Genomic DNA, 25,779 nt, shown 5'->3' with positions numbered 1-25,779 from the left:
GTTTGAAACCAGGCTAGTCGACAAAGCAAGTTCCAGAACAGCCAAGGCTGCACAGAGAAATCCTATCTCAAACAAAACCAAAACCAAACCAAACAAAACCAAAAAACAAAACAAACAATTAAACAAAACAAGAGAACACACAGAGGAACTCAGGCAAACACACACACACACAACCCACAAAAAACAAAACAAACAAAAAAGGTCAACCACACAACAAAACAAAACAAAACCACAAAAACACACCAGAACAAACAAACAAACAAATAAAAATTGACCAAGTTGCCCAGACAAAGTTTTAGCTTAAGATCCCTGGACTCAGCCTCTGGAGGAGCTCAGAGCACAGGCTGTCCCACCAGCTCTAGCTAGTTATACATTGTGCCAATGGCTTCTATGGGATCTGCCTAAAGCACACAGACAGGCCTGCCTCCTCTCCCCTGCTCTTTGGGTCTCCTTCCATTCCACCCCAAGTTTCCACATCTCTCCTGGAAGCTTTCTCTTTGAATCTGGAATTTGAGAGCTCCAGTCTGCTCCCCAGGTTTGCGTCATTAGCCTGCGTGCCACGAGGCCCTTCCAATTCCTGTTTTCTCTGTTTTTAATCTGTTTCCTCTGAGAGTCTGACTTCTCTTCACTGCACCCCAGCCACTTCAGTAAGAAGGAGGAAGAAGCTGGTCGTGCCTGCCGGGCCTGTGTTCAGTGTTAGGCATCGCTGAAGCTAAGATCATTCTGAAGCCAAGTGGGAGGAGCTTGTGGTTAACAACGGTACTGCTGGATGTCACCATACATTAACTGGCATGGCAGGGACGCCAGCTGGATTTGTACGAGCGTCCTCTGAGTCAAAAGATCACCAAGGAAAAGTGTGCACAGAGCTCCCGAGAGTTCACACCTGAATTTCAAGACTGTATTCATTCACGAAGAAAAGAGACCATTCTTTAATCTTAGGCATGGCAGAAGAAAGCTAGGTTTAAAAGGGATCAGCTCAGTCTGGGACGAGAAAGGAACAGGGAATTTAATGGGGAGCTAGAGGAGGCTGCTTCTACTCAGGACACCAGGAAAGCATCCAACATTAATGTCCTGTTATTACTTCAGATAAAAATAAGAATTCAGGACTGGTCATGTTGCTCAGAAGGTAGAGTGCTTTCTTTTTTCTTTTCTCTTTTCTTTCTTTCTTTTCTTTTTTTCTTTCTTTCTTTCTTTCTTTCTTTCTTTCTTTCTTTCTTTCTTTCTTTCTTTTTTTTTTTTTTGGTTTTTTTGGCTTTGTTTTTTTTTTTTTTTTGAGACAGGGTTTTTCTGTGTAGCCCTGGCTGTCCTGGCACTCACTCTGTAGACCAGGCCGGCCTCCACCTCAGAAATCCGCCTGCCTCTGCCTCCCAGAGTGCTGGGATTAGAGTGCTTTCTTAACATGTATAAAACCACAATCCCATCCTCATCAGCACCAAAATGTTCAGGGAGACCTGGTGTGATGGCTCAGTGCTAAGAGTCCTTGCTGTGCTGAGGACCTGAGTTTAAAACCCCAGCCCCACCAGAATGCTCGATGTGGTAATCCTCACACTTGGAACCCCACTGCTGTTGGAACGGCTAAGCCTGGCTCCAGATACAGGTGAGACAGGACAGCGAAGGCCATCTGATGTCCTCTTGTGGTCTTTGCATAAACTCAGGATGCACGCCTTCACACATGCATGTAGGCCCACCACACATACACTTTCCATAGTCATGTATGCACGGGCGCACCCACACACCCACACACAAAGCATAGAGAACAGAAGAACATTGAGAAGTAACAAAACAAAGGCATCTAGTCACACAAAAGAAAACTGAGAGAGAAGTATGAAACCAAAGAGCCAAGGAGCCAGTCTGCAGGCTGGGTAGCAATGGTGGAATGTTGAGGGGGAGGGGTGAGGGTGGGACCTTAGAGCTGTAAAGGAGAAAACAGTGGAGAATGGAAACATTTGACCAATATGGAGTCTGTTTTCAAAGTGCTACAACGGACTTCTTTGGTTGGTTTTTGTTTCACTGTTTTTTTTGTTTGTGCAAACACAAACAAAACGATAAAGATCAAGTCAGGGGCTAGAGGTGTCAGGCACTTGAGCAACATAGCTTTGTTCCCCCCCTCCCAGGAAGAACAAAAGACCTGGGCATGGGGGACACATGAATTAATTCTGGAACCTGGAAGGTCAAGACAGCCACGGGACCTTGGCTCCTCTCCTGACCTCAAAAGAACTCTGAGGTCAAGGCCTGGTCTTACAAGGTGACTCTCAGCCTTATAAGACTAAGATTACACAGTGAAAAGCTGTGTCAAAAAAATCAAAGAAGCGGGGTGGTGGTGGTGCACGCCTTTAATCCCAACACTTGGGGGGCAGAGGCAGGTGGATTTCTGAGTTCGAGGCCAGCCTGGTCTACAGAGTGAGTTCCAGGACAGCCAGGGCTACACAGAGAAACCCTGTCTCAAAAAATAAAACAAAACAAAAATCAAAGAAAGAAAGAAAAATTAAACAAAGCAATGACCAGACCAAACCCAAACCCACTTTATTCTGAGAAATTTGATAAAAAAGTTTATTTAACTGCCTACTTTACAATAGACAACATACTGGGGCAAAGAGCTGATAGGTGTGTGTGTGTGTGTGTGCGCGCGCATGCTAAACTCTGGAAGAGACCATCCCCTCTAAAGATATTTCCAAGATCCCTGGAACAAAGTGAATTTTTGAATGTCTTCTAGACTAAACATTAAGTTTGACACTTTATTATTTTGAATTACACACATCTGTGGAGTGTAACAACGTAATTGATTCAGATGTGCAGTGTACAGTGTGCACCGAAGCAGTCGGTGCAGTACTCCCCTTAAACATGCTTTTAAAAGGTTCCACTAAACACATAGTAAGTATATACACATTTATGAAGTACGTGTGCTATTTCCTCTTACAAACTTTTTATTCGCTCTGTATGCGCATGCCCACACATGCACTTCGGTGAAGGTCAGGGTATGACTTAAGGGAGCCTATTCTCTCTTTTCGATATATGGGCTCTGGGGATAGAACTCGGGTCTTCAGGCGAGGTGACAAGCTCCCTTGCTGATTAAGCCATCTCACTGCACACATATGAATTTTCAATACATGCATATGGGTATGCAGTGATCAAATCAGAATAATGTCTGTATCGTTCCTTTGTATTTAAAAGCCTTATGAAAAGATTCTTATTTTAAAGAATTATTTTATTTATGTGTGTATGTTTGTATAAGAGCATGCCAAGTGTGTATGGTGCCTGTAGAGGCCAGAAGAGGGAGTCAGGGGAAGGGAACTGAACTCAGAGAGGAGGAGGTGTCCTTAACCCGGCTCTTACTTGTCTTATTATTTTATATGTATACACTATTTTATTTGTATATATTATTTTATATGTATACAGTTGCCTGTGTACCATGTGGGGGGCTGGTCATGTAGACACCTGAAGAGGGTGCTGGATACCCTAGAACTGGAGTTACAGATGGCTGTGAACCACCACGGGGATCCTGCAAATTGAACCTGGAGCCTTAGGAAGAGCAGCCAGTGCTCTTAGCCACTGAGTCATTTCTCCAGTCCTAGGTTAGCCTAATGCATCTGCAATATGCATTTGATCTATCTATCTGTATCCCGTTGTGTTTAACTCTAGAGGACTGTGCATGCATAGGGGTTTTTTCAAGCTTTATTCTCTAATCAGTTCTGCATACTCTGTAATTCTGAATTATTAGCAAGATTCTTCCCCTTAGTTAGATACTTTTCTCAGCATCATAGGACTCCAACTCCTGGAATCATCATAGCCCAGTTCTCGTTAGAATTCCATTGGCTTTTACAGAAAATGGTCCAGTTTTTCTAGACAAAAGTGTTTATGATATATCATTAGTCATTTATTTAAGATGGGGTGTGTGCATGGCCCAGTGGTAGAGGTTGTGCCTGGCAGGCTATGGGCTTGGTCTTTGTGCCAGCAGCAAAGGGGAAGACATTTTATTCTAGCATAATTGTGGACTGCTTCCAGTGTCTTGGATAAAACAGACACAGTTATTGTGATTTGGGCTGCATCTGTATCTAGGCTTCAAGCAATGTAAATAATGTGTTTATAACCAGAGAACCACAGAATCAAAACATCACACTAACAAACATTTAAACTGTTTGTTTGCACTAGAGGTGAGAATGTTAATCTGGGATCCAAAAGAGAACAGTATTATCTGAGGTGACACAGCTGTCTATATAGCTTACACTATAGAGTGAGGATAAGGGCATGGTCTGTAGCTAGGTGTGGGAGTACACACCTGTAATCCCTGCAGGAGCTGAGGCAGGGGGATTGTTCAAAGCCAGGCTGCTCTGCCCACTGAGTTCCACGCTGGTCAGGCAGGGTTACATAGCAAGATCCTGTCTCAAATAAAATAAAATAAAGTGAAGTGAAATAAAATAAAAATAAAATCATCAACAATAAAGAATGTGTGTGGTCTGCGCATGGTGTTTCTGTCACCTGTTCATTTTAGATGTCCGGTAAGCCGTCTGCCAGTGCTAAGGATCAGCTAGTGTGCTTTGGTCTATACCTCAAGCCAGGACATTCTAGGACCAATTGCACAATACATTCTGCAAATAAGCTAGGTAAGCAGAGACCACACAGGAAGTCACAACTCCACAAAACCCCTGAAGGCAATGGTGTTGCATTAGTGTGTGTGGTTGCTCTGTGGAGGGGGGCTGGTCCCTGTGCTGCCAGAAATGGAAGAGATGGGTTTACTTTCCTTCACTAATTCCCGATTAGACAACTTGCCCAAGAAATTATATTGGAAATTATGGGCCAAGTGCATACCTGATATAGCTTTCTCATTTCTGCCCCAGCCTCTGAGTCTAGCGTGGGTCAGAGTTTGGGGTCTTTGGGGATTGCCAAGTAAGTCTATAATTCTTGGTTCTCTTGGGAACTCTTCTGGGACAAACAAAAAGCCTGTGACCTTTCTTTGTGCATTTTAAAAAGTGACATGTTTTTATATGTATTTTCCACATGTATGTGTGTGTGCCATTTGTACACAGTGCACACAGATGGCAGAAAATATTTCAGGTCCTCTGGGACTTGACTTACAGATGACTGTGAGCCACCATGTGAGTGTTGGCTGGGGACTGAACCCAGGTCCTATGGAAGAACATCCAGTGTTCTCAACCACTGAGCTATCTCTCCTGCCCCACCCACAACCTTCCCATCAAGAAGACTTGCTGGGTAAATTTTAGGACAAGCCATGCAGAATGGTGCGTAAATGATGAGGAGTTAACCTAGGAACCTTCCAGAAGGAAGTTCTGTGGCTAGCCAACACTGACAGAGAGCCTCTTGCAAGCTCCTATCGTCTCTGGCATATTTTTTTAAAAGATTTATTCATTTATTATATGTAGTACACTGTAGCTGTCTTCAGACACACCAGAAGAGGGCGTCAGATCTTGTTACGGATGGTTGTAAACCACCATGTGGTTGCTGGGATTTGAACTCAGGACCTTTGGAAGAGCAGTCAGTGCTCTTAACCACTGAGCCATCTCTCCAGCCCCTGGCATATTTTTTTTAAAGATTAATTTATTATATGTAAGTACACTGTAGCTGTCTTCAGACACTTTTTCTTCTCCATCCAGCCCTGCTCATTTGCTGTAGCTGTCTTCAGACGCCCCAGAAGAGGGCATCAGATCTCATTACAGAGGGTTGTGAGCCATCATGTGGTTGCTGGGATTTGAACTCAGGACCTTCGGAAGAGCAGTCAGCGCTCTTAACTGCTGAGCCATCTCTCCAGCCCTCTGGCATATTTAATATTAAAAATATTAACATAGCAGATGGGGTGCAGCTTACTGATAGAGCATTGACCAGCATGTACAAGGCTCTGAGGTCAATTCATAGCACTATTAAAAAGAAAGGAAGGACGGAAGGAAGGAAGGAAGGAAGGAAGGAAGGAAGGAAGGAAGGAAGGAAAGAGAGAGACAGAGAGAAAGAAAGAAAGAAAGAAAGAAAGAAAGAAAGAAAGAAAGAAAGAAAGAAAGAAAGAAAGAAAGAAAGAAAAAAGAATATTAACCTAAAGGTTTTTGTGTTCTTTTCTGAGAGTAGGGTCTCACATAGCCCATCCTGCCCTCAAATTTGATGGGTAGTCAAAGATGAACTAAAGTTCTGAACTTCCTGCACTACCATGCTCAATTTTATACCATCAAACCCAGGGCTTCACACATTAGGTAAGTTTTCTGCCAACCGAGCCTCACATCCAAGCCCCTTTCTACTGCGGGGACTGAATGTAGAGTGTACCTAAGTCAAGTGGTCATCCTTTGTCCACTTTGTCTAAGATACCGGAAATCAGCAAACCCGTACAACAATATAGACAATGTATTGTCAATACTGCAAAATAAGACCAACGCTACCAGTTCCGGGAAAATTACAGAGTGGGGTAGGAAGCCGGGACATTGCAAAGGGCTTAGTTTAAAAATACATGTCTACGGGACAGATGGCAGCGGCTGGAGGAGAAGGAATTTCTGATTCCCTCATCCACACGTTCTTCTTTCTTCTTGGTGATCACAGACCATCGGGTCTCTGCAGATTCATATTTTCACAGGGAGGAAGTCGGAAGTAGTTGGAGCGGCGGAGTCGCCTTGGAGGCAGGCCTGCCATCTGCCGGCAAAGCTCGTCTAGAGGAAAAACAGAGCATTATGGGAAGGTGCTGGACAGTAACAAAGGCTCTTGTTTCAAGGACAGGAGAAGACAACGATTCAGTGTGGGTATCATAAAAATGAAGGAGGAAAAGATGCGAGTAAAGACCTCAGTGTTGCCCCTGGCTGGGTACTTGTCACTTTCTAGAAAGTGTCTAACCTTCTCTAGCCTTCTCTGAGCCTCGTTCTCCCTTTCTGTAAGAAAGCATTCATTCCTTGCTTAACCGAGTGTTTGTGAGGGCTGCAAAGAAGCAACCGGAGCAAAATTAGCTTCCTTGATGTCTCCAGCTCCCGGTTCAGGTGGCGAATCTGCTGACCAGAAAAGTGAGGCTCAGTCTCCTGCCTGCCTTTGGGTGTTTACAACAGCTAACTGCAGTAAATCCCCCGAGGTACCTGAAAGTGCCTAGAGTCCCAAACACTCAATGTCAATGGCAAGGTGTTTCCCTCGCAGGTGGCTTGCACGGAGCCAATGGGGGAAAGCGGCGAGTTTCCTTCTGCGAAGTCAACTACAGCTCTTACTCACAACCCCAGTGCAGAGCTGGAGGCTGAGTCAAAGGAGTCCCTGTCTGTGGTGGTGACTGTGACCGCAGCAGCCGCTCGGGGCTGTCCGTCGGGAAGGTGAGAAGAATGTTTGTTCCCACAGTGCACGGTCTACAGCCACACGTTCTGGAGCCTTGAAAAATGATTCTTTTAACATCTTCCCACTTTCCTCTACCTCGGAGGTCTAATCTTATAGCAGCGTAGATGGAATTTCCAGAGTTGTTTATAATGTAGCCACTCTCTAAACACCCTACCTGTTCCGTTTATGGAATATGTTCAGACTCTACTGTCTCCAAACGTGTGTGCGTGTGTGTGTGTGTGTGTGCGCGTGTGTCTGTGTTTTTTCTAGAGCATATGACTGGTGATCAGCATGGCCACTGAACCTGTTATTTGTACTGATGGCTTGGCTACTCCCCAGAACTTCCAAAAGATGGCTTTTAAAACAGCCTGAGGGGGGTTGTCAGAGAAAGAGAGAGAGAGAGAGAGAGAGAGAGAGAGAGAGAGAGAGAGAGAGAGAGAGAGAGAGAGAGAGAGAGGAGAGAGAGAGAGCTCGGGAGTTAAGAGCACAGGCTGCTCTTGCAGAAGACCCAGGTTCAGTTCCCAGCATCCACACCGTGGCTTACATTCATCCGTCACTATGGTCCCACGGTCCTTAACACCTTTCTCTGACCCCCATGGGTAGATGCATATGTGTACATACACACATGTGAGCAAAACGCTTATATACAAAAGATTTTTTTTAAATCTAAAAACTGAAGTTTTAAAACACCTTGAGCTTCAGAAAATTCTAACTGTGGTAGAGTTGGGAGTTGCAGACTAGCCGGGGAGGGGTCTAGGGGTACCTAGTTGGGACTTAGTTTATTTAGCATAGCTTGCGATAGGGGCTGAAGGAAGCCATTGGAGGTGCCCGGCACACCCTTAGGAGCCAGACCTCGGATCCGACAGCATCATGCTCATAGTTGTCCCTGCCCACTGACCACCCAGACATCGGCTTACCTTTCATAGCTTCATGTTCTTTACATACAAGTCGGGAACAGATCTCATTATTGATGATGTACATGCGCCGTAGACTGCCGCAGTCCCAAGGTCATGGAGAAGGAAGGAGACAGAGAAGGTGGTGAGAGGGAGCCAGGGCGCCTCTTCAGTTCCTTATTCTCCTCTGTCCTCCCTTTGTCTAGACTTTTCTTTCTTAAAATTTATCTATTTACTTATTTCAAATGTAGGAACGCTCTGTCTGCAGACTTCCATTCCAGAAGAGGGCATCAGATCCCATTACAGATGGTTGTGAGCCATCATGTAGTTACTGGGAATTGAACTTAGGACCTCTGGAAGAGCAGCCAGTGTTCTTAACCACTGAGCCACCTCTTCAGCCCCTAGATTTTTTTCTGTAGCATATGAAAAAAAATTTTTTTAAAGAAATCTCCCCATTGGCAGAATGTAGGAGATAAAAATGGTTTTAATGATAAAGACAATACAAAAAAGCATCGATTACTCATCTCAGGGGCACTTCACATCTTAGCTCCTGCCTGTTGCTTTGCATTTCAAAGCTGAGCCTGACTCTTCAGCTTACAGTTGGCCATCACAGCTTACACAGGCCATCACAACACAACAGCATCTCTGGCGGTCTCTCTTCCTACAGCCCTCACCTCCACAGGCCTCTATTGGTCCATTTGTGGATACCTCAACCCAGACTCCAGGCTCTAGGCAGCACCTTCAAGGACAGCTAAAAGGGTCACACTACCAACCTGTGTCCCATCCAAGTCTGCCATGCTGTGGCAGTGTTCATTAGTCACTGACACAAGTGTTACTGCCATGGAAGGCGGGATCTCTCACCTGGTGAAGCAGGCCTGGTGCACACACTGTCTGACTGGCCGATGGACAGAGTACAGTCTTGTACAAGCAAACTTCTCATCCCGGCATTCTGCTCAACACAAAATAATAGGGACATCCAAACAGAAATAGTGCAGACAGACAGGATGGTGCATGCCTTTAATCCCAGCATTTGGGAGGTAAAGGCAGGTGGATTTCTAAGTTCGAGGCCAGCCTGGTCTACAGAGTGACTTCCAGGATAGCCTGGGCTACACAGAGAAACCCTGTCTCAAAAAAAAAAAAAAAAAAAAAAAAAAGGGAAAAAAAGAACAGAAAAAAGAAAAAAGAAAAAGAAAAAGAAATAGTACAGACATTAAGGACTAATGACCTGGGTGAAGGAAGACAGAATGGAGGAAGCTAGAGTAACCATTACACAAATCAGTGTATTTGGGGGCATGTTTTTCTTGCTTGCCAAAAACAGATGGAGAGGAAGCTAACTCACATGAAATTTAGGTAATTTCCTACCTGGAAGCAGAAGTAGGTAAAATAATCTTTGAATAGTCATCTAGGAAAAAAAATTAGTCTTTCTAGGACTATTCAGGTATTGACAGGAAACATGACATGAAGTCCGATGGTCTCATTCTGAAGAATGAGAATTCTCAGGTATACCTCCTTTGCTCTGTTCTCAGATGTAGCTGCTGGTCAGAATTACCAGCAAGTTACAAGAACCATCATGTCCACTGTAACATGGAGTCTGCAGTCAAACTGATTTATTTCCTCATTCATTAATCACCAAATAAAGTCCAAAGGTAGTTTAGGGAGAGGGTGGTTTGAGGACCAGTCAATGGTGGTTGTGTCTTTTTCCTGTGACTTTTAGGATAGAAGACCATTTATAAAAGAAAGAAGATGGGTTTGGGGGAGTAAAGAGCCTAATACTCATCAAAAAAACAAGGAGGCAAAGACTCTATAAGAAGAAACGCTCAAGGAAATACATGTATAAAGACGATCATAGGGCTGGAGAGATGACTCAGCAGGCAACAGCACTGGCTGCTCTTCCAGAGGTCCCTGAGATCAGTTTCCAGAACCCACAGGGCAGCTCACATCTGTTATAACTGTAGTCCCGTGGGATCTGATGTCCTCTTCTGTTAACAGATGCATATGCAGACAAAACACCCAAATACATAAAGTACATAAAAAATAAATCGTAGAGACACAGACAGACAGACACACATAGACACACAGACACAGACAGACAGACAGACAGACAGACACACACACACACACACACACACACACACACGCACGCACAGAGAGAGAGAGAGAGAGAGAGAGAGAGAGAGAGAAGACAGTCAGGCTATGGTGGCTCACACTTCTAGCCCTCAGGAGGCAGAGGAAGGCAGATCTCTGTTTGAATTGAAGACGGCTTGGTCTACAGAGAGTCCAGAACAGCCAGGGCTACAGAGAGAAATCCTGTCTCGAACAGAACCTAACTCTGTCAGAGACAGACAGACAGACAGACAGACAGAGACGTATCATAGGGCTGGAGAGATGTATTAGTGGTTAAGAACACTGGCTGCTCTTCCAGGGGACTTGACACCTGTTCACAGCACCTACACCAGTGAATCTGACGCCATCTTCTGGTCTCTACAAGTACTGCATGCATGTGGTACACAGTCTACACCTTCAAACAAAACACCCATGCACATACAATGAATAAGTAAATAAATAATAATAACCATACCTGCAGTAGTATTTTTGTCAACAGCTGAGTCTGGAAGGCAGAAATTTTATTCAGTTATTAACAATTCTACAAGTCATCACCTCTGTAACTACCACGTGCCTCACTCATCTCATACCCAATCACGATCCTCAGAAATAAGGAACAAAGGAATTGAAGACTCTTAGTAACTCCCAAAAGGAGACCCACATCCCGCTGATTTCAGCTGCACAACAAAGAGACTTAAGAATTCTGGCTTTCACATTTCTCTAGTGGCTAGTTGAGGAATTTGTTGAATTAAAAGTATCATTCGTGAAAAGGCAGCGGTGTGCACCAGAAGCAGAGATGGGTGGATCTATGAGTTCAAGGCCAGTTTGGTCTGTAGAGGCCCAGGGCAGCCAGGACTGCTAGTGAGACCCTGCCTCAACAAAACGAATCCGGAACTTTTTTTTTTTTTTTTTTTTTTTTTTTAAGATATGAGAAGTCTCCCTATGTGTCCCAGATCGGTTTCAAATCCCTGATTCTTGTGCCTCAGCCTCTCGGGTGCCTGGGATTACAAACAGGTACCACTTACTCAGCAGTACGTGAAAATTATTAGAAATACAAGACAAAGTACCCAGAAGACCTCCTCCTAAAGCTGGGCAGAGGAGACTGAGGTCTCTTCTCCATGAGATGAGGTATGGAATCACCGCCTCTTTGATGAGAGGTTTGAGGTAAAGAATAGGAGGTTCCAGGCCGACGTGTAAGTTGATGTGTGCTTAGTTTACAGGAAGGAGTTAAATCAGCAAGGAATCATAGCATCTGGAGAGTCTCTGGGAAGACACTGGAGAACAGTTAATAGAAGAGGATGGGTGCTCTGCCTGCATGTGTAGCTGTATACCTCATGTGTGCAGTGCCTAAGGTGGCCAGCAGAGGGCACTGTACTCCCCACTCCCTTCCCGAAGACTGGAGTTAGAGATGGTTGTGAGCCACTGTGTGCAAGCTCACACTAGAACCCAGGTCCCTTTGGAAGAGATCTCAATCACTGAGCCTGCCCTCCAGCCCCTGCTATATGTCTTCAGACATCCCTGTGCTGATTAATTCCCAATCCTGTGTTTCTAATTCGGACCTCATTCTTTAAACACAGAATACACGGGACTAACTGGTGTCTTGTGGGGGTTATTGTCCTTGTGGGAGATTCTTTTAATTCAACAACCCAATTACCAGCTGGAGTTACTCTTCAGTTGAATGACATCGCAGCCACCCAGCACAGCTGGGAACTGGCTGTCGTCATGGTCACCACACTGTTGACATTTCACTCCTGTTTCGTGGCCTCTGCTCAGCCCATCCTTTCCTAGGACTCCTGCTTCTGAGATCCTGGCTATTCGTGGTTAAATCCCTCAGCTTTCTGGCTCAAGCCGGGAGCAAAAGTGGACGCGGATAATGAAAATGAGGGCGAACGATCTTCCCCATGCTCAAAACTGATTAAAACCTTTTACCTAAGACCTCCCCTCAGGCTTCCATACCCACCCTACGCCTTTACACTCACAGTTGCCTTTCCTGCTCAGGGAGCCCCCTCCTACCCATGTGATTGGCTCTCCCACTTGTCTTTCAAGAAAAACATCCAGTCAGTGGAATCCTGCAGCATCCTCAAGAACACTCCCTGTCTCCCACAGCCTCCCTTTGCCTAACCCTACTGACAGATCGCATTTTGCGGAGCCGTGGAGCCACACGGAATCTGTTGTCTATTGGACAACAGATACCAGGTGGAAGAAATTCACTTTCATTCGCTTCCAAGTTTATGACACATGGCAGCTGGCTTTCAAAGACTCTTTTGTTAGAGGCAACCTAGGAAGCGAGGTGTGAAGGCACACACCTTTAACCCCAGCATCCGGGGAACAGAGGCAGGCGAAGCCAGCATGGTCCACGGAGTGAGTTTCAGGCCAGCCAGGGCTACAGAGGAATATCCTTTCTCAAAACAAAACAAAAAGCAATAACCACCAAGTATAACCTAGGAAGAGGAGGTGCAGTTCTGTGGAGCGCTTGCCTATCGTGCACGAGGTCCAGTTCCATCCCTAGAAACAGCAGCAAGAAGTCTACCCGCTATCTTCTTTCCTTCCATCCTACTTTTTGTTCTCTAAGAAGCCCCGTTTCCTCCGCGTGCCACCCTCTGCTTTGCCCTTCACTGGTTTGCATATTTATCTTGCCTTTACCCAGTGAGTCTTGGAAACATTGAAAGATCTCATCTCGGCATTTCGTATGCCGAACTGCACAATTCCTGCTTGCCAGGGTTCAAAACTGCCGTGGACTGAAAGTAAATGGCCGGAAGGATATATTGTACACACTGTAGGTCTGTTTAAGATACTCTAGCAGCTGTCTTGCCTTCCGTACGAGCTCTGGGGAACGCCCAGAGTGGCCCTGGTGGCCCTGGTGGTCCTGGGATCCCAGATCTGAACTCACCCAGGTCATCTGTGGAAGGTGTGACATCAGCCAGAGCTGAAAAGGCAGAAAACGACAGGGCGGGCGTGAGAAGGGCTTTGAATTGCAAGGGAAAGGTGAGCAGAAGGAGGGAGGGAGGGAGGGAGCTCTGCGATATCAGAGCGGGTCAAGGTATATGCCCAGGGGAAGGGGATTATTTGGAATAATTGGGAACACTTTTGAATATTACTGCTCTTAAACATACTTATCTTTGAACATCTTTAATATGCAGGTCTTTTTTTTTTTAATGCATTGATGGTTTGCTCGCACACAAGTCTGTGTGAAAGTCTCAGTTTCCCCGGAACTAGAACTACACACAGTTGTGAGCTGTCTTTTGGATGCTGGAATTGAATGAACTCTGGTCCTCTGGAAGGACAGCCAGTGTTCCTAACCACTGAGCCATCTGTCCAGCCCCATATACCTCTAATATTAGCTATTTATCCACACTGTTCCCTCTTTTTATTTTATTTTACATTCATTTGTTTATTCTGTGTATGTATCTGTCCACATGTACACAGATGTGCGTGCACATGTTACAACACATGTATTTTTGGAGGTCAGAGGACAGTTTTTAGAAGCCTGTTCTCCCCTTCTACCATGTCAAATTAAGTTCCTCGGGTGTGGTAGCGAGCACCTCTCCACGCTGAGCCACCTTGACAGCCCTTCTCCCTCCTCTCAGATAACTAGCAAGCTTCTCTCTCTTTTTTATATCGCCGCTAACCCTTGATCCCACGACCATATTTTTTTCCAGAGCCAGAAACACGGGATTAGCTCAGGAGCTGGAATAAATGTCGTCAGTATTCCAAGATCATGCTGCTTCTTAAGAACTTTAGTAAGCCTCACCTGTATCATCTGTAGAAGGATCATTCACCAGATCTGCAGAGACACAAAACAGGGAAGGGAAGGGTTAGGGTTCGCAACGCGGGACATGGGGCTGAGTAGCTAAAGGAGAGAGGGTTGGAGAAAAGATGGGCGGACTCAGACAAACCAGCTGCAGGGACTACCCCTGAGGGAAACAGAGGGGATATAGTAAGGCTGGGCACGTTTGGACTGATGGTGGCCACTAAGAAAGACTAAAGGGTGCTGTGTCACCTCTTCTCTGGACAGATGTCACCCTTAGCCCTTTCCATCCCCAGTGGGAGCAAATAAACTCTGCAAAGCAGGCTGACTTACTAGGGTCGTCTGTGAATGTCTCAGGTACATCGTCTGAAAAAAAGACAGAACAGATTTTCTGGTCCTCCTACCCTTCCACTTCTGATGAGTGAAACTCTTCAGCACAGCACCCAAAGCTCAGCTCTAAGGGCCCCGGGGCTGCTTTTCTTTGCCTGCCTGTCAGAACTGAGATGAGCTTTTAATGCTGCCCAGCCGGGAGATTTGCCTTGCCAAGCTCCAGTGCACGGAATCCTGCTGGCCACGTCAGCCTTTTCTTCAAATGTGTCTGGCTCAATACACTTCAAATCTCTGGATAACGTGATTTATTCCCAAATAAGTAAGCAAGTGAATAAGTAAAATAAAATGAAAAATAAGTTAAACTATTAAACACAAATATTTCTAAATGACTAAGTAATTGGTGACATTTTGCTTTTTTTTTTTTTTTTTTTTTTTTTTTTTAGAGGCACGGTCTCAGGTAATCCAGGCTGGTCTGCAATTCATTATGTAGCAGAGAAGGACCTTGAACTCCTAATCCTGTCTCTGACTCCAAATAATAAACATGAAAATAAAAAATAGTAACACCTGGTTATGCAGTGTTGGGGATCGAACCCAGGGCTTTGCAGATTTGGTAACCACATTACTAGGTGGGCTACTGTTCCATCCCTGAAGTATCTACTTAAAGCAAAATATCAGTGGCATTATGATTTTTATTTTGAGACAGGGTCTTGCTTGGAAGCCCAAGCTTACCTGAAATTCAAAATCCTCCTGTCTTAGTCTTCCAGATGCTGGGATTATAAATGTGAATTCACTCAGGTTTGGCTGACACTGTAGTGTGTGTGTGTGTGTGTGTGTGTTAACCCAGAGCTTCACAAATGCTAAGCACAGCTTCTAACATGCTAATGTGTATATTCAAATGTGTCTGGCTCAAAAACGTATATATTTTTATTATACATGTTAAGGTGCACAATGTGATCTTTTGATATACACATATAAAATAATTACTGTAATCAAGCAGTCAGATTAATGAACTCAGCTCCTTACACAGTTACTTTTTGTATATAGGGGGCAATAATGATATTTAAAATACTATATTTAGGAAATATTCCACTTGCAGCTGTAGTTTAAAGTCAAAACCTGCTTTTCCCCACTAGAGGGCAGCAAATTCATGCAATTTGCCTTGGAATTTTTTTCTTCTTTTTCTCAAGCTTCAAATTCTAAACCAGCCCCCACTTTAGAAATAGTTCCTTTAGATGAATGCTTATTAAGCCAGACATGGTGACACTCACCCAAGGATTGTAAAACAGTAAAAACTGTCACCAATCTTCCAGAATGTTTTTTGGTTGGTTAATTGTTTAGTTTGGTTTTATAGCTCTAGCTGTCCTGCAACTCACTATATAGACCAAGCAGGCTAGCCTAGAACTCTCAAAGATCCTCCTGCCTCTGCTGGTGTTAAAGGTGTGTGCCACCGAGCCTAGCCTCAGAATGTTTTAGAAAGGCAAAAGGTCATAAAACTCCCCAAGTTAAAAACAAGCTTAAAAGCATTGTTTAGAGGTTGGAGCTGATGTAGCCCTGCTGTGCTATTCAGATGCCTGCTCAGAACCAGAGCCATTTTTCAGATGTAAATTTTGGCTTAGACTAAGCTATCGGAAGCCTCAACACAGGCAGTCCATGGGACTCTGGGAATACAGGATTCTGCATCTCCACCTGGCCCTTGTGGGCTCATGCCTGTAAACTCAGCACTAGAGTGATGTAGGCAGGAAGATTAGAAGTTCAAGGTCAGCTCAAGTGAGACATTGAGAGAAAGAGAGGAAGAGGGAAGGAAGGAGGAAGGAAGGAAGGAAGGAAGGAAGGAAGGAAGGAGGAAGGAAGGAAGGAAGGAGGAGATAGCAGGCAGGAAACCTGAAATACCTACCCCTTATCGCTTAGGGGCTTATATTGGTTATTCCCCATTTTATGTCCAAGAGTTATGGGCCGGAGAGGCGCGTGCTCAGCAGTTCAGAGCACTTGTTTTGCCGAGACCTGTGCTCAGTTCCCAGCATGCAATGCTGACTCACTATCATTTGTTCTTCAGTTCCAGGGGGTCCATTGGCTTTTTGTTTTGTTTTGTTGTTGTTTTTGTTTTGTTTTGACCTCTGTGGGCCCGAGGTACACCCTGGATGCACGGACATACATGCAGACAAGCATTCACACACAAAATAAATAAATGTAAAAAAAGAAATAGTAGAAAGAAAGGGTTAATTTATTGTAAATTCTCTTATTTGTATGAGTGTTTTACTTGCATGTATGACTGTGCACCACATGTGTGGCCTATGCCATGAAGGCCAGAAGAAAGCTTTGGTTCTCTCCATAACTCAAGCGTCCCAGGCTGGCCTTGAACTTTCTATAACTCTTAGAACTCTGACCTGAATGTCGACACTTAGAACAATTTTTGATAAAAGGAGCCCAAGTCTGTCTATTTCCAGAGGCTATTTGAAAAATCACTGACTGGGATCATAGTAGTGGCTGTGACAGGGAGGACCTCAATCCTTCTGGATCCAGCCTCAGGAGGCTAGGCCACATTCCAGAGAAAAGCAGTGAGGTCACAATGGGGCAGCTGGGAGTGTGTGACAGCGGGCCTGGCGGTGGGACTGCAGGTTCCCCGGTGTCTGATCAATCTCAGTTTGAAGAACTCTTTATGAACAACCATCTTAATGTCCCCTTAGGGCCGGAAAGTCACTGAAAAGGAATCTCAGGACAGTCACAGCAGAGCTCGGCTGGAAAGTCACTACTCAGGACCACTCCTTACCGGCTTAAGCCAGCTCAGGCGTCAGTTTAGCTTTTATTACTGCTAAAGTCGGTGGGTTCAGACACTCAAATCCGAGTATAACAGTAAAAGAAAGGAGAAAAGATTTTAGTTCCTTTTTTTCCTTTTTAGACAAGGTCTCACTGTGGATTGAAATTCCCTATGTAGACCAAGCTAGCCTGGGACTCAAAGATCTGCCTCCCTTTGCTTTCTGAGTGCTGGGATTAAAGGTGTGCTGTCACCACCCAGCTTTGTGTTTTGTTTTTGTTTTTCAAGACAGGTTTCTCTGTGTAGCCCTGGCTATACTGGAACTCACTCGATAGACTCAGCAATCCACCTGCCTCTGCCTCCTGGGGTTGGGACTAAAGGCGTATACCACCTCTGCCTGGCTCAACTGGCATTTAAAAAATGAATTAAGATATGTTTATCAGAATGCAGTGTGCTTTGCAAGTATATATCATGATTTTATAATGTTTCTGTTTAACATATGGTCCTAATAGGTATTTATTGCTATAGGTACTGGTGCAAAAGATTAAAATATAGAGATAAGATAGCTGTAAAGGTGCAGGCTTTTAATCCCAGTACTCGAAGGCCGAGGCAGGTGGATCTCTATGAGTTCCAGGCCATCCTGGTTTATAAAACGAGTAAACGAGTTCTAGGACAGCCAGGGGTACACAGAGAAATTCTGGAGAGAGAGAGGGGGGAGGGGGAGGGGGGAGGGAGAGGGAGAGGGAGAGGGAGAGGGAGAGGGAGAGGGAGAGGGAGAGGGAGAGAGAGAGAGAGAGAGAGAGAGAGAGAGAGAGAGAGCCTGGAATCGCTTTCCACTCTGTATTTGTATTATAGTTTTCTGTGGTTGTGTGATAGAATAGTGTTTTCTGGAGGCTGAATGTGTAGTCAGTGGTAGAGCATTCTCCTAGCATATGTGTGGCTCTGGATTTAATTCTCAGTATCACAAAACATAATAAAAAATACAGGAGAATTCCCTGGTCAATAAGGAAAGAAAAAAGTATAGGGGATGTAGCTCAATTGTAAGGCTCTTGCCTAATATTTAAAGACCTGGATTCAGTTTTCAAGATTGCAGATAATAAACCAGGCATGGTGGCAGCACCTTTAATCCCAGCACTCGGGAAGCAGAGGCAGGTAGATCTTTGAGTTTGAGGCCAGTTTGGTCTACAGAGTGAGTTCCAGGACAGCCAGAGCTACACAGAGAACCCTGTCTCCAAAAAACGGGGAAAAAAAAATCACCAAATGAACAAACAAACAAAAGACTGCAGATAATAATATAGTAATAATGTTTCCTATAAGGATTGATAGGTGTTGTCTTGAGGTTAAAAAAATGTATAGAGGAGAGCAAAAGGAAGAGGTTGGCATAGAAGGCATCGTAGGACAGATGTTTCAATGAGACTAAAAAAGGAGACCAGGTTTATGAATGGGATTAAGGGATTGTGGGTACTTCTGCAGGGGATTGTGGGTACTGCTGAAGGGGGTTATGGGTACTACTGAAGGGGATTATGGGTACTTCTGAAGGGAATTGTGGACACAACTGAAGGGGATTGTGGGTACTACTGAAGGGGATTATGGGTACTTCTAAAGGGGATTGTGGGCACAACTGAAGGGGATTATGGGCACTACTGAAGGGGATTGTGGGTACTACTGAAGGGGATTGTGGATACAACTGAAGTTGATTCCTTGCTTCATACCTTGGCCATGCAGCTCTGTGTCCAAGAACAGATTCTTTTGTTTGTTGGTTTGGTTTTCGTTTTGTTTTCAAGTTTCTCTGTGTAGACCTGGCTGTCCTGGAACTCACTGTAAACCATGCTGGCTTCAAACTCAGAAATCCATCTGCCTCTGCCTCCCAATTGCTGGGATTAAAGGCGTGCACCACCACCGCCCGGCTTTTTTTTTTTTTTTAATTTATTTATTTTATGTATATGAGTGCACCATTGCTCTTTTCAGAGACACCAGAAGAGGGCATCAGACTCCATTGCAGATGGTTGTGAGCCACCATGTGGTTGCTGGGATTTGAACTCAGGACCTCTGGAAGAGCAGTTGGTGTTCTTAACTGCTGAGCCATCTCTCCAGCCTGTGTGTGTGTGTGTGTGTGTGTGTGTGTGTGTGTGTGTGTGTGTGTGTGTTTGAGACTGGTTTCTCTGTGTAGCCCTGGCTATCATGGAACTCACTCTGTAGACCAGGCTAGCCTCAAACTCAGAGACCCTCCTGCCTCTGCCTCCTGAGTGCTGTGATTAAAGGCATGTGCCACCACCACATGGCAAAATATGTAGCCCAGGGTGGCCTCAAACCCATGATCCTCCCCTCACCTTCAGCAAATCCTACCAGCATGCACCATGACAACTGACTCTAGAACGGATTCTTGTCTGTCTGAGAGTCTCACTGTGTTTCCCTGGCTGGCCTTGAACTCGGTCTGCTTGCCTCCACTGTGTTTCCCTGGCTTGCCTCCCTGAGTCCTGGGATTAAGGCATGTGTCACCTTGCCTGGCCCTAAAACAGTTTCTCAACTCATACTGTTTTATGTAATCCTGGCACGAATTCCAATTGACCCCATAAGAAAGACTTCACCTACCTCCTCGTTGACCACTGACCCCTAGGGGTAGCCAGTCTGTCAGAAAGAAAGAAAATGAATATAACTTCAGTTTTCTCCACCGTAACACCTTTATGAGATGAACCAGAATACAATGGAGATAGTGTTGTGTATTATCTTTGTGATTTGTCCCTATACATTTCCACACAAGACCACGAGGCTATGCACAAAACTAATCAAGCATTAGAAACCACTCAAGAAAGACAAGCTATCGAACACAAAGCCCACTGTTGTTCTGCCGTGACTCAGACCCCTCTCTTAACCTCATTCCCAAGAAGGGCTATGGTCCACAGAGGAGCCCAGCAGGCTCTCTAGCGTGTCCTGCCTGGACCCACAGACCTTGAATCAGCTGCACCACTGGGCGAGCCAGGAGAGCCGCACTGTGGGCCTGCATCTGGCAGAACGGGAGGGGAATACAGTAGCGGTTCTTCAGAGTCCAAGATTGCTTTCTGTGGCCAATCCTTGAGTTGGATTCTATGACGCCTGCGAAGACTGCTCTCAGGGTTTTAATGTGATCCAGTATCCTAATAGGTGGTCTCTGTATGTGCGTATAACTTCTTGTTCCTTTGATATTGGTAGAGTCATATGTCGATATGCAACTCTCTTTTAGGGATTAATAAGTGCTTGTATTGTAATTTCACATTATCTTAACCACTCAAGTCCAAGGCTAGCTCTCACCACCTACTGCACTTTTGTGTCAACACAGCACATCTCTTGCCATGTCCCTTCAGTTTCTGCCCCCCACCTAACCCATAGCTCCACAATACGACCCTTCACTCTCGGCCCCTCCCCATCTAACCCATAACCCCACACCACGCCCCTTCACTCTCAGCCCCTTCCCCACCATCTAACCCATAACCCCATGCCACGCCCCTTCACTCTCAGTCCCCTCCCCTATCTAACTCATTGCCCCATGCCACACCCCTTCATTCTCAGTCCTCCCCTCCCCCATCTAACCCAAAGCCCCATGCCACGCCCCTTCACTCTCAGTCCCCTCCTCCCCCCCTCTAACTCATAGCCCCATGGACATGGAGAACCAAGAATCTCTTGTGTTAGCGGAAAAAAGAGTCAAGACAGAGAGACTCACCAGAGGAGATGCTGAGTACCATGGCAAGCAGCAAGGCCTTCTGCCCAAAGAACAGCATATCTAGGAGAGGAGTGGGGGATGGGGCGGAAGCAGAGACCATGATGCTGGGAGACAGCAACATCTCACCTCTGGAGAAATGTCTTGCATCCCATTCTTCCTTTTTTTGCCCTGGAAACCTTGCTTTCTCTTTATAAGCTCAAACCTTTCCTTAGCTCTCATCCAACATTCATGTCCCTCTGAGTGTCACAACCATCATTCTACAGATTTTTTTTTTTTTTTTATTTGAGTCGTTTTATTATGCTGTCCAGGCTGGTCTTGAACTCCGGGACTCACTCCACTCCCCAACCCCTCAACCCACTGTGCAGCTGGGAATGCAGGCGCGTAACCAGGAGGACCTTTGGTATTCTAATTAAGTCATCCTTGGCCCGGTCCCATAGCCTTTTTCACTCCTAAAATCTAATCTACCTTTGGTGTGTCTGTGTCTTTTCCAATACCATCCGCTCATCTTGGTGTTCCTTTGCTTTTGAATTCCACACGTAACTGGGAGATGGCTCAGTTCTAAGTCAGGGACGTTCTCCACCCGTTAGCACACACATGCACACGCAGGCACTCACAGACATTCTCGATATATAGCTTTGTAAACAACTCACTGTCTACAGCGCTGTGGTCTGTCCGCCCGCCCGTGGCCTCCGGCTGCTGAACGCGTCTGTCCTTCTCACGCTTCTCTGCGGTTCTACTCGGGTTGGAGAATAAGATGAACATGAACACAGCCACACCCTTGGAAAGATTTCACATTTGGCCTACTCTGAAACAATGAAAGGGGGAGAGCAGGGAGGGAGGGAAGGGGAGAGAGAGGAGGGGGGCAGGCCAAAGGCGTAGAAAGCAGTGTTACAATAAGGTTGGAATGAGAAGGGAGATGGGAATTTGCAGTCACTCACACCCTCATTCCAAAGGTTATGACCACACTGGAGAGCGATCTCACCGCTCCCTCCAAGGGCCGGCCCCAGCCCACATCTGCCCTCCTTCCATCAGTCCACGGTTCCGCTCACTGCCAGGCCCAGCCTGCCTTTCTTCCTCAGGTTCCTGTTTAACTCTCAACCCTGGCATGCTCCTCCGAATCTCATCAGACTCTGTCTGTCTGTCTGTCTGTCTGTCTGTCTCTCGTGCTCTCCCTCTGGCATTCTTCTCTATTTGAATCATTACTGTTTCTCCTCTTTTCCTTTCTTCCCCTTTCTTCCCCCGTCCCCCTTCTCTCCTCTCCTTTGTTTGAGTTAGGGTTGCCCAGGTTGGCCATGCTGCCAGTGTAAGGATTATAGACTTGCACTACCATGTCTCTGGTCTTCGTTTGTTTGATATTTTAGAGTACCTAATTTATAAGTTTCTATTAATACAACTTCATGTTTAAAAGACTAAGAGTCTCCCTTTTTATATTTGAATAATCCTAACACTAAACATCTTTAAAAAAAAAAAAAAAGCCTTTCACTTGGAAAACAACAATGAGAAGGCAGGTGAAACAAAACAGAGCTTCCTTTCCTACAGGTGATATGAGGGCCTAATTCATTTTTCTTTTTAAAAGCTTCTGAAGACAGCAGGGTCTTTAATCCCAGCACTTGGGAAGCAGAGGCAGTTGGATTTTTGAGTTCAAGGTAAGTCTAGTCTACAGAGTAAGTTTCAGGACAGCCAGGGCTACACAGAGAAACCCTGTCTCAACAACCAAACCAAACCAAACTGCCCCTCCCCTCAAAAAAAAAGCAGGGTGTGGTGGGAGGAGGCCTCTGACAGAGCTGGGTAAGCAGGAGGCAGAGGCAGGAGGATCTGAGGCCGGCTTGGTCTGCTGTTGAAGTTTGGTTTACTGCTATGTATTGTAATGCTAAATTCTGTACCAAAAGATCTAAGCCGATGAGTGAATTTTCATGTTTAAAGGCTTTTGTTGTGCAAACCTTGTTCCTTAATTTAAAACTATTGGTTAAGCAAAATTAGTCAGTTACTGGAGGGATTACAGGTAGGTGGGTTTTGAGTTACTTGAGAAGAGATGAGGAAAGACCAGAAAGAGGAGGAGGAGGAGGAGGAGGAGGGGGAGGAAGGAGGAGGAGGAGGAGGAAGGAGGAAGGAGGAAGGAAGGAAGGAAGGACTGCGAGAGTAGAGGAGAGGGGAGATGGAACCTGAGCATGTAGCGAGGAGAAACAGCAAGTGTTTGGTGTATTTGGTGAGGTAGCCAGTTAGAAGACTTACCTAGTTAGAAGACTAGATTAGGGGTGACCCCCCAATAAAGAACTATAGTCTGAGTCTCACTTATTTGTAAACTAGTTGGGGATACGTTTAAAATCGGTTGTCCACCGGTCTGCACAGGGAGCTCCAGGACAGCCCGAACTACATTGAGAGGCCTTATCTAAAAGCCTCAATCAATCTGCAATCAATCAATGCCCCTGAAGACAAGAGAGCAGCTAAAACTCTAACTAGGATGAATGGAAACGTGGCTTACCACGCTGCTGTCTCGGGCTCCATTCTCTTCTTCTCGTCTTGACGAGGGCAGGCTCTTCTCCTTGCTCCCATCACCGCCACATCCTCTTCGCCCTCCCTGGAACAGCCCTGTGCCTTCAGCATCCCCCAAGCACAGGCAGGTCTGTTCCCCTTTCTGTCCCGTTGAAGACTGGTTGATGCCAGGGGGTAGTGGCGCACACCTGTAATCCCAGCACTCTGGGAGGCAGAGGCAGGCGGGTTTCTGAGTTCGAGGCCAGCCTGGTCTACAGAGTGAATCCCAGGACAGCCAGGGCTATACTGAGAAACCCTATCTTGAAAAAACCAAATCCAAAAAAAAAAAAAGAAGAAGAAGAAGAAGGAGAAGAAGAAGAAGGAGGAGAAGAAGGAGAAGAAGAAGGAGACTGGTTGACTTCTCTCTGTTCAGGGATTCTTTCTGCTCCTCTATGGTTTTGTTTTTGTTTTATTTTCATTGCTTCTTTCTAACAAATCCTTTATCCCCCTTCAGTCCTCTGGCAAAGCTAACCCTGTGCTTCAAGAGAAGAGGTGTAAATCTTCTTTACGTGTCTAGGCGTCCAAGTCACATGAAAACTTCCGTAAGTACCCAATCTTTCCTTCAGGAGATGTGGCTGTGGCACTTTCTGATTGTATCTTCCTTGGGAGTCTTCTTGGGTGTAACTTAATCTCCTCTTTGCTTCATTTCCTCAAGGAGTGTTATCAGGTTGTGTGTTTGTACTGGGGTAGGGGGTTGTTTCTCGACAAAAGTTTTTTTGTAGACTGGATTCCATCAGACACATCAAATTGTTTTCTTTTTGGGACAGGGTATTTCTATGCAGCCCTGGATGTCCTGGAACTCTCTATGTAGACCAGACTGTCTTTGAACTCCCAGAGATCCTCCTGCCTCTGCTTCTCAAGTACAGGACTAAAGGTGTGCATCCCAATGGTAGCACAGCAAGTATTGGTCTGTTACATGCTCTGTACAAAGTTCCTCTCATCTGAATAGTTGATATTTGACCCTTATCATCTAGCTGTGAAAGGGTCAGCTCAGGAACTTTGGAAAAGTCATGAAACACTTGCCCCTCCTGGAAGGGAGAGGCTAAATTACATTCCTTGACCCTGCACATAGGGGAGGCCTAGAGTTATTCCGAGACCACAGCCACCTACCTCATACCCTAATAGTCAGTTTAAAGGTAACACTGTTCTGCCAATCACATTGTGCCTAATGGTGGCTGCCCTGAGGACTGTATAAAGTCCCGCTGGGTGGGCTGTGTGTGGTCATTCTCTCTCCAAGTGCAGGGTGACCCCAACATGTTGGAACAATAAATTCCTCTTGCTTTTTTGCATCAATTCCTAACTCCACGTTGTTCACTCATCACTCAGGAGGTCCCAGTAAGCTAAGGCTCACCAGAGTTTTACCTTTGGTGCACTGGCAGGGAATCTGACCTCCTGTGGGAACACTGGAGCAATGAATTGGAGGTCTCAGGTGCAGGTACCTTTTTTGTCTGTCTTGCTGTTTGTCAAAGTCTGAGTCTGTAAGTCTGAACTTTCCATTTGCTTGCAAGTGTCTGGGAGGCTTGGAGAGCCTATGGTGTCTGGTAGTCATGTACAGTGAGCAGACCTGCTTTAATGTGGAGACCACAGCTGAGACTGAAGGATGCTTCAGGTCACACCCCCACCCCGTGAGAGAGCCAGGAAGGCTCTGCTCCTTCTGGAAACAGCAAGACAGTCTGGCGGCAGCTTGAGTCCTGCTTTAACCTGGTTTATCTGGTCTGTTCTGGCACAGCTAGAGCCGGCCAGCAGAGCAACTCTGTTCTGCATCCAGGAAAGGGACAAACTGGGCCCATAGAAGGGGCAAACCGTGTTTTGATTGTCTTTCTTTGTGTTCTTGGACCTGGATGCCCAACCGTGGCAGTGTCAAGCTGTCTGTGTGGTAATTGTTTTTCTCTGTGTTTGTTGGTATCTCATTCTGTGTTCTTGGACTTAGATTGACTTAGACTGATGACATTTTTTGGACTTTGGACAGACTAGACTGAAAGGCAAGTTAGTTACTCTCTGCTTCTCCGATTGTCCCACCCATAGGAACCTTCGACTTGTAGGTGACCAAAGCAGCAGAGGAGAGCGTCATTAGGCCAGAATCCCTTTGGCCCTCAGACCAGATGCCCTATATAGTTACCTGGAAGAATCTAGTGGAGGATCCCTCTCCCCCCTTATAGATAAAAGCCTTCTTTCCCCAAGACCCACCTCACAGGTTCTGGCCTTCAGGAAAAAGGAAGTGTGAGGAGACCTGAACCTGGGAAGAAGTAGATCCTCCAAGGCCCTACAACACCAGAAGTGTTGCTCCAAGACCCTCCCCATCTAAATCTCCCAACCCTTACCCTCATGGCCCCGCCAGTGCTGGTGCTGGTTCTGGGTTCCTCAGGCCATACGGGACCAGGGAGAAGCAGGAAGAGACCTGAGAGCCACCTCCCCTGATATGAGGTAGCTCCTTCACTCAGGG

The 25,779-nt window shown here is 45.7% G+C and overlaps 1 protein-coding gene across 2 annotated transcripts; it reads right to left on the bottom strand.

Annotated features, from left to right (window-relative positions):
• Positions 1 to 6,088: 6,088 nt before the first annotated feature.
• On the bottom strand, positions 6,089 to 21,650 carry Mfap5 (microfibril associated protein 5). 2 transcript variants are annotated; one of them, XM_052172661.1, is made up of 10 exons: positions 21,455 to 21,649; positions 20,805 to 20,864; positions 19,700 to 19,735; positions 14,359 to 14,391; positions 14,029 to 14,061; positions 13,168 to 13,203; positions 10,753 to 10,782; positions 9,036 to 9,123; positions 8,199 to 8,272; positions 6,090 to 6,641 (listed from the first exon to the last, which is right to left on the bottom strand). In XM_052172661.1, the coding sequence occupies exons 1-10, from the start codon at positions 21,564 to 21,566 to the stop codon at positions 6,529 to 6,531; spliced, it is 615 nt and encodes a 204-aa protein (XP_052028621.1). In that variant the 5' UTR covers positions 21,567 to 21,649; the 3' UTR covers positions 6,090 to 6,528. The 2 variants fall into 2 exon arrangements, with proteins under 2 accessions (XP_052028622.1, XP_052028621.1); XM_052172662.1 differs by lacking the exon at positions 14,359 to 14,391 and having other exon boundaries at positions 6,089 to 6,641; positions 21,455 to 21,650.
• Between the last annotated feature and the right edge of the window lie 4,129 nt (positions 21,651 to 25,779).

The sequence above is a fragment of the Apodemus sylvaticus genome, chromosome 2, assembly GCF_947179515.1.
Source record: "Apodemus sylvaticus chromosome 2, mApoSyl1.1, whole genome shotgun sequence".
NCBI lineage: Eukaryota > Metazoa > Chordata > Mammalia > Rodentia > Muridae > Apodemus > Apodemus sylvaticus.
This window is presented reverse-complemented; position numbering and strand designations above follow the sequence as displayed.

Bases quoted from the DNA above. Each gene is read 5' to 3' on its own strand.
- Mfap5 (XM_052172661.1), bottom strand. From the start codon at position 21,566: ATGTTCATCTTATTCTCCAACCCGAGTAGAACCGCAGAGAAGCGTGAG. The intron at 19,736-20,804 runs GTGAGTCTCTCT...TCTTTCTGACAG, and splicing joins GGTACTCAGCATCTCCTCTG to ACTGGCTACCCCTAGGGGTC. The intron at 9,124-10,752 runs GTATGGTTATTA...TGTGTTGAGCAG, and splicing joins TGACAAAAATACTACTGCAG to AATGCCGGGATGAGAAGTTT.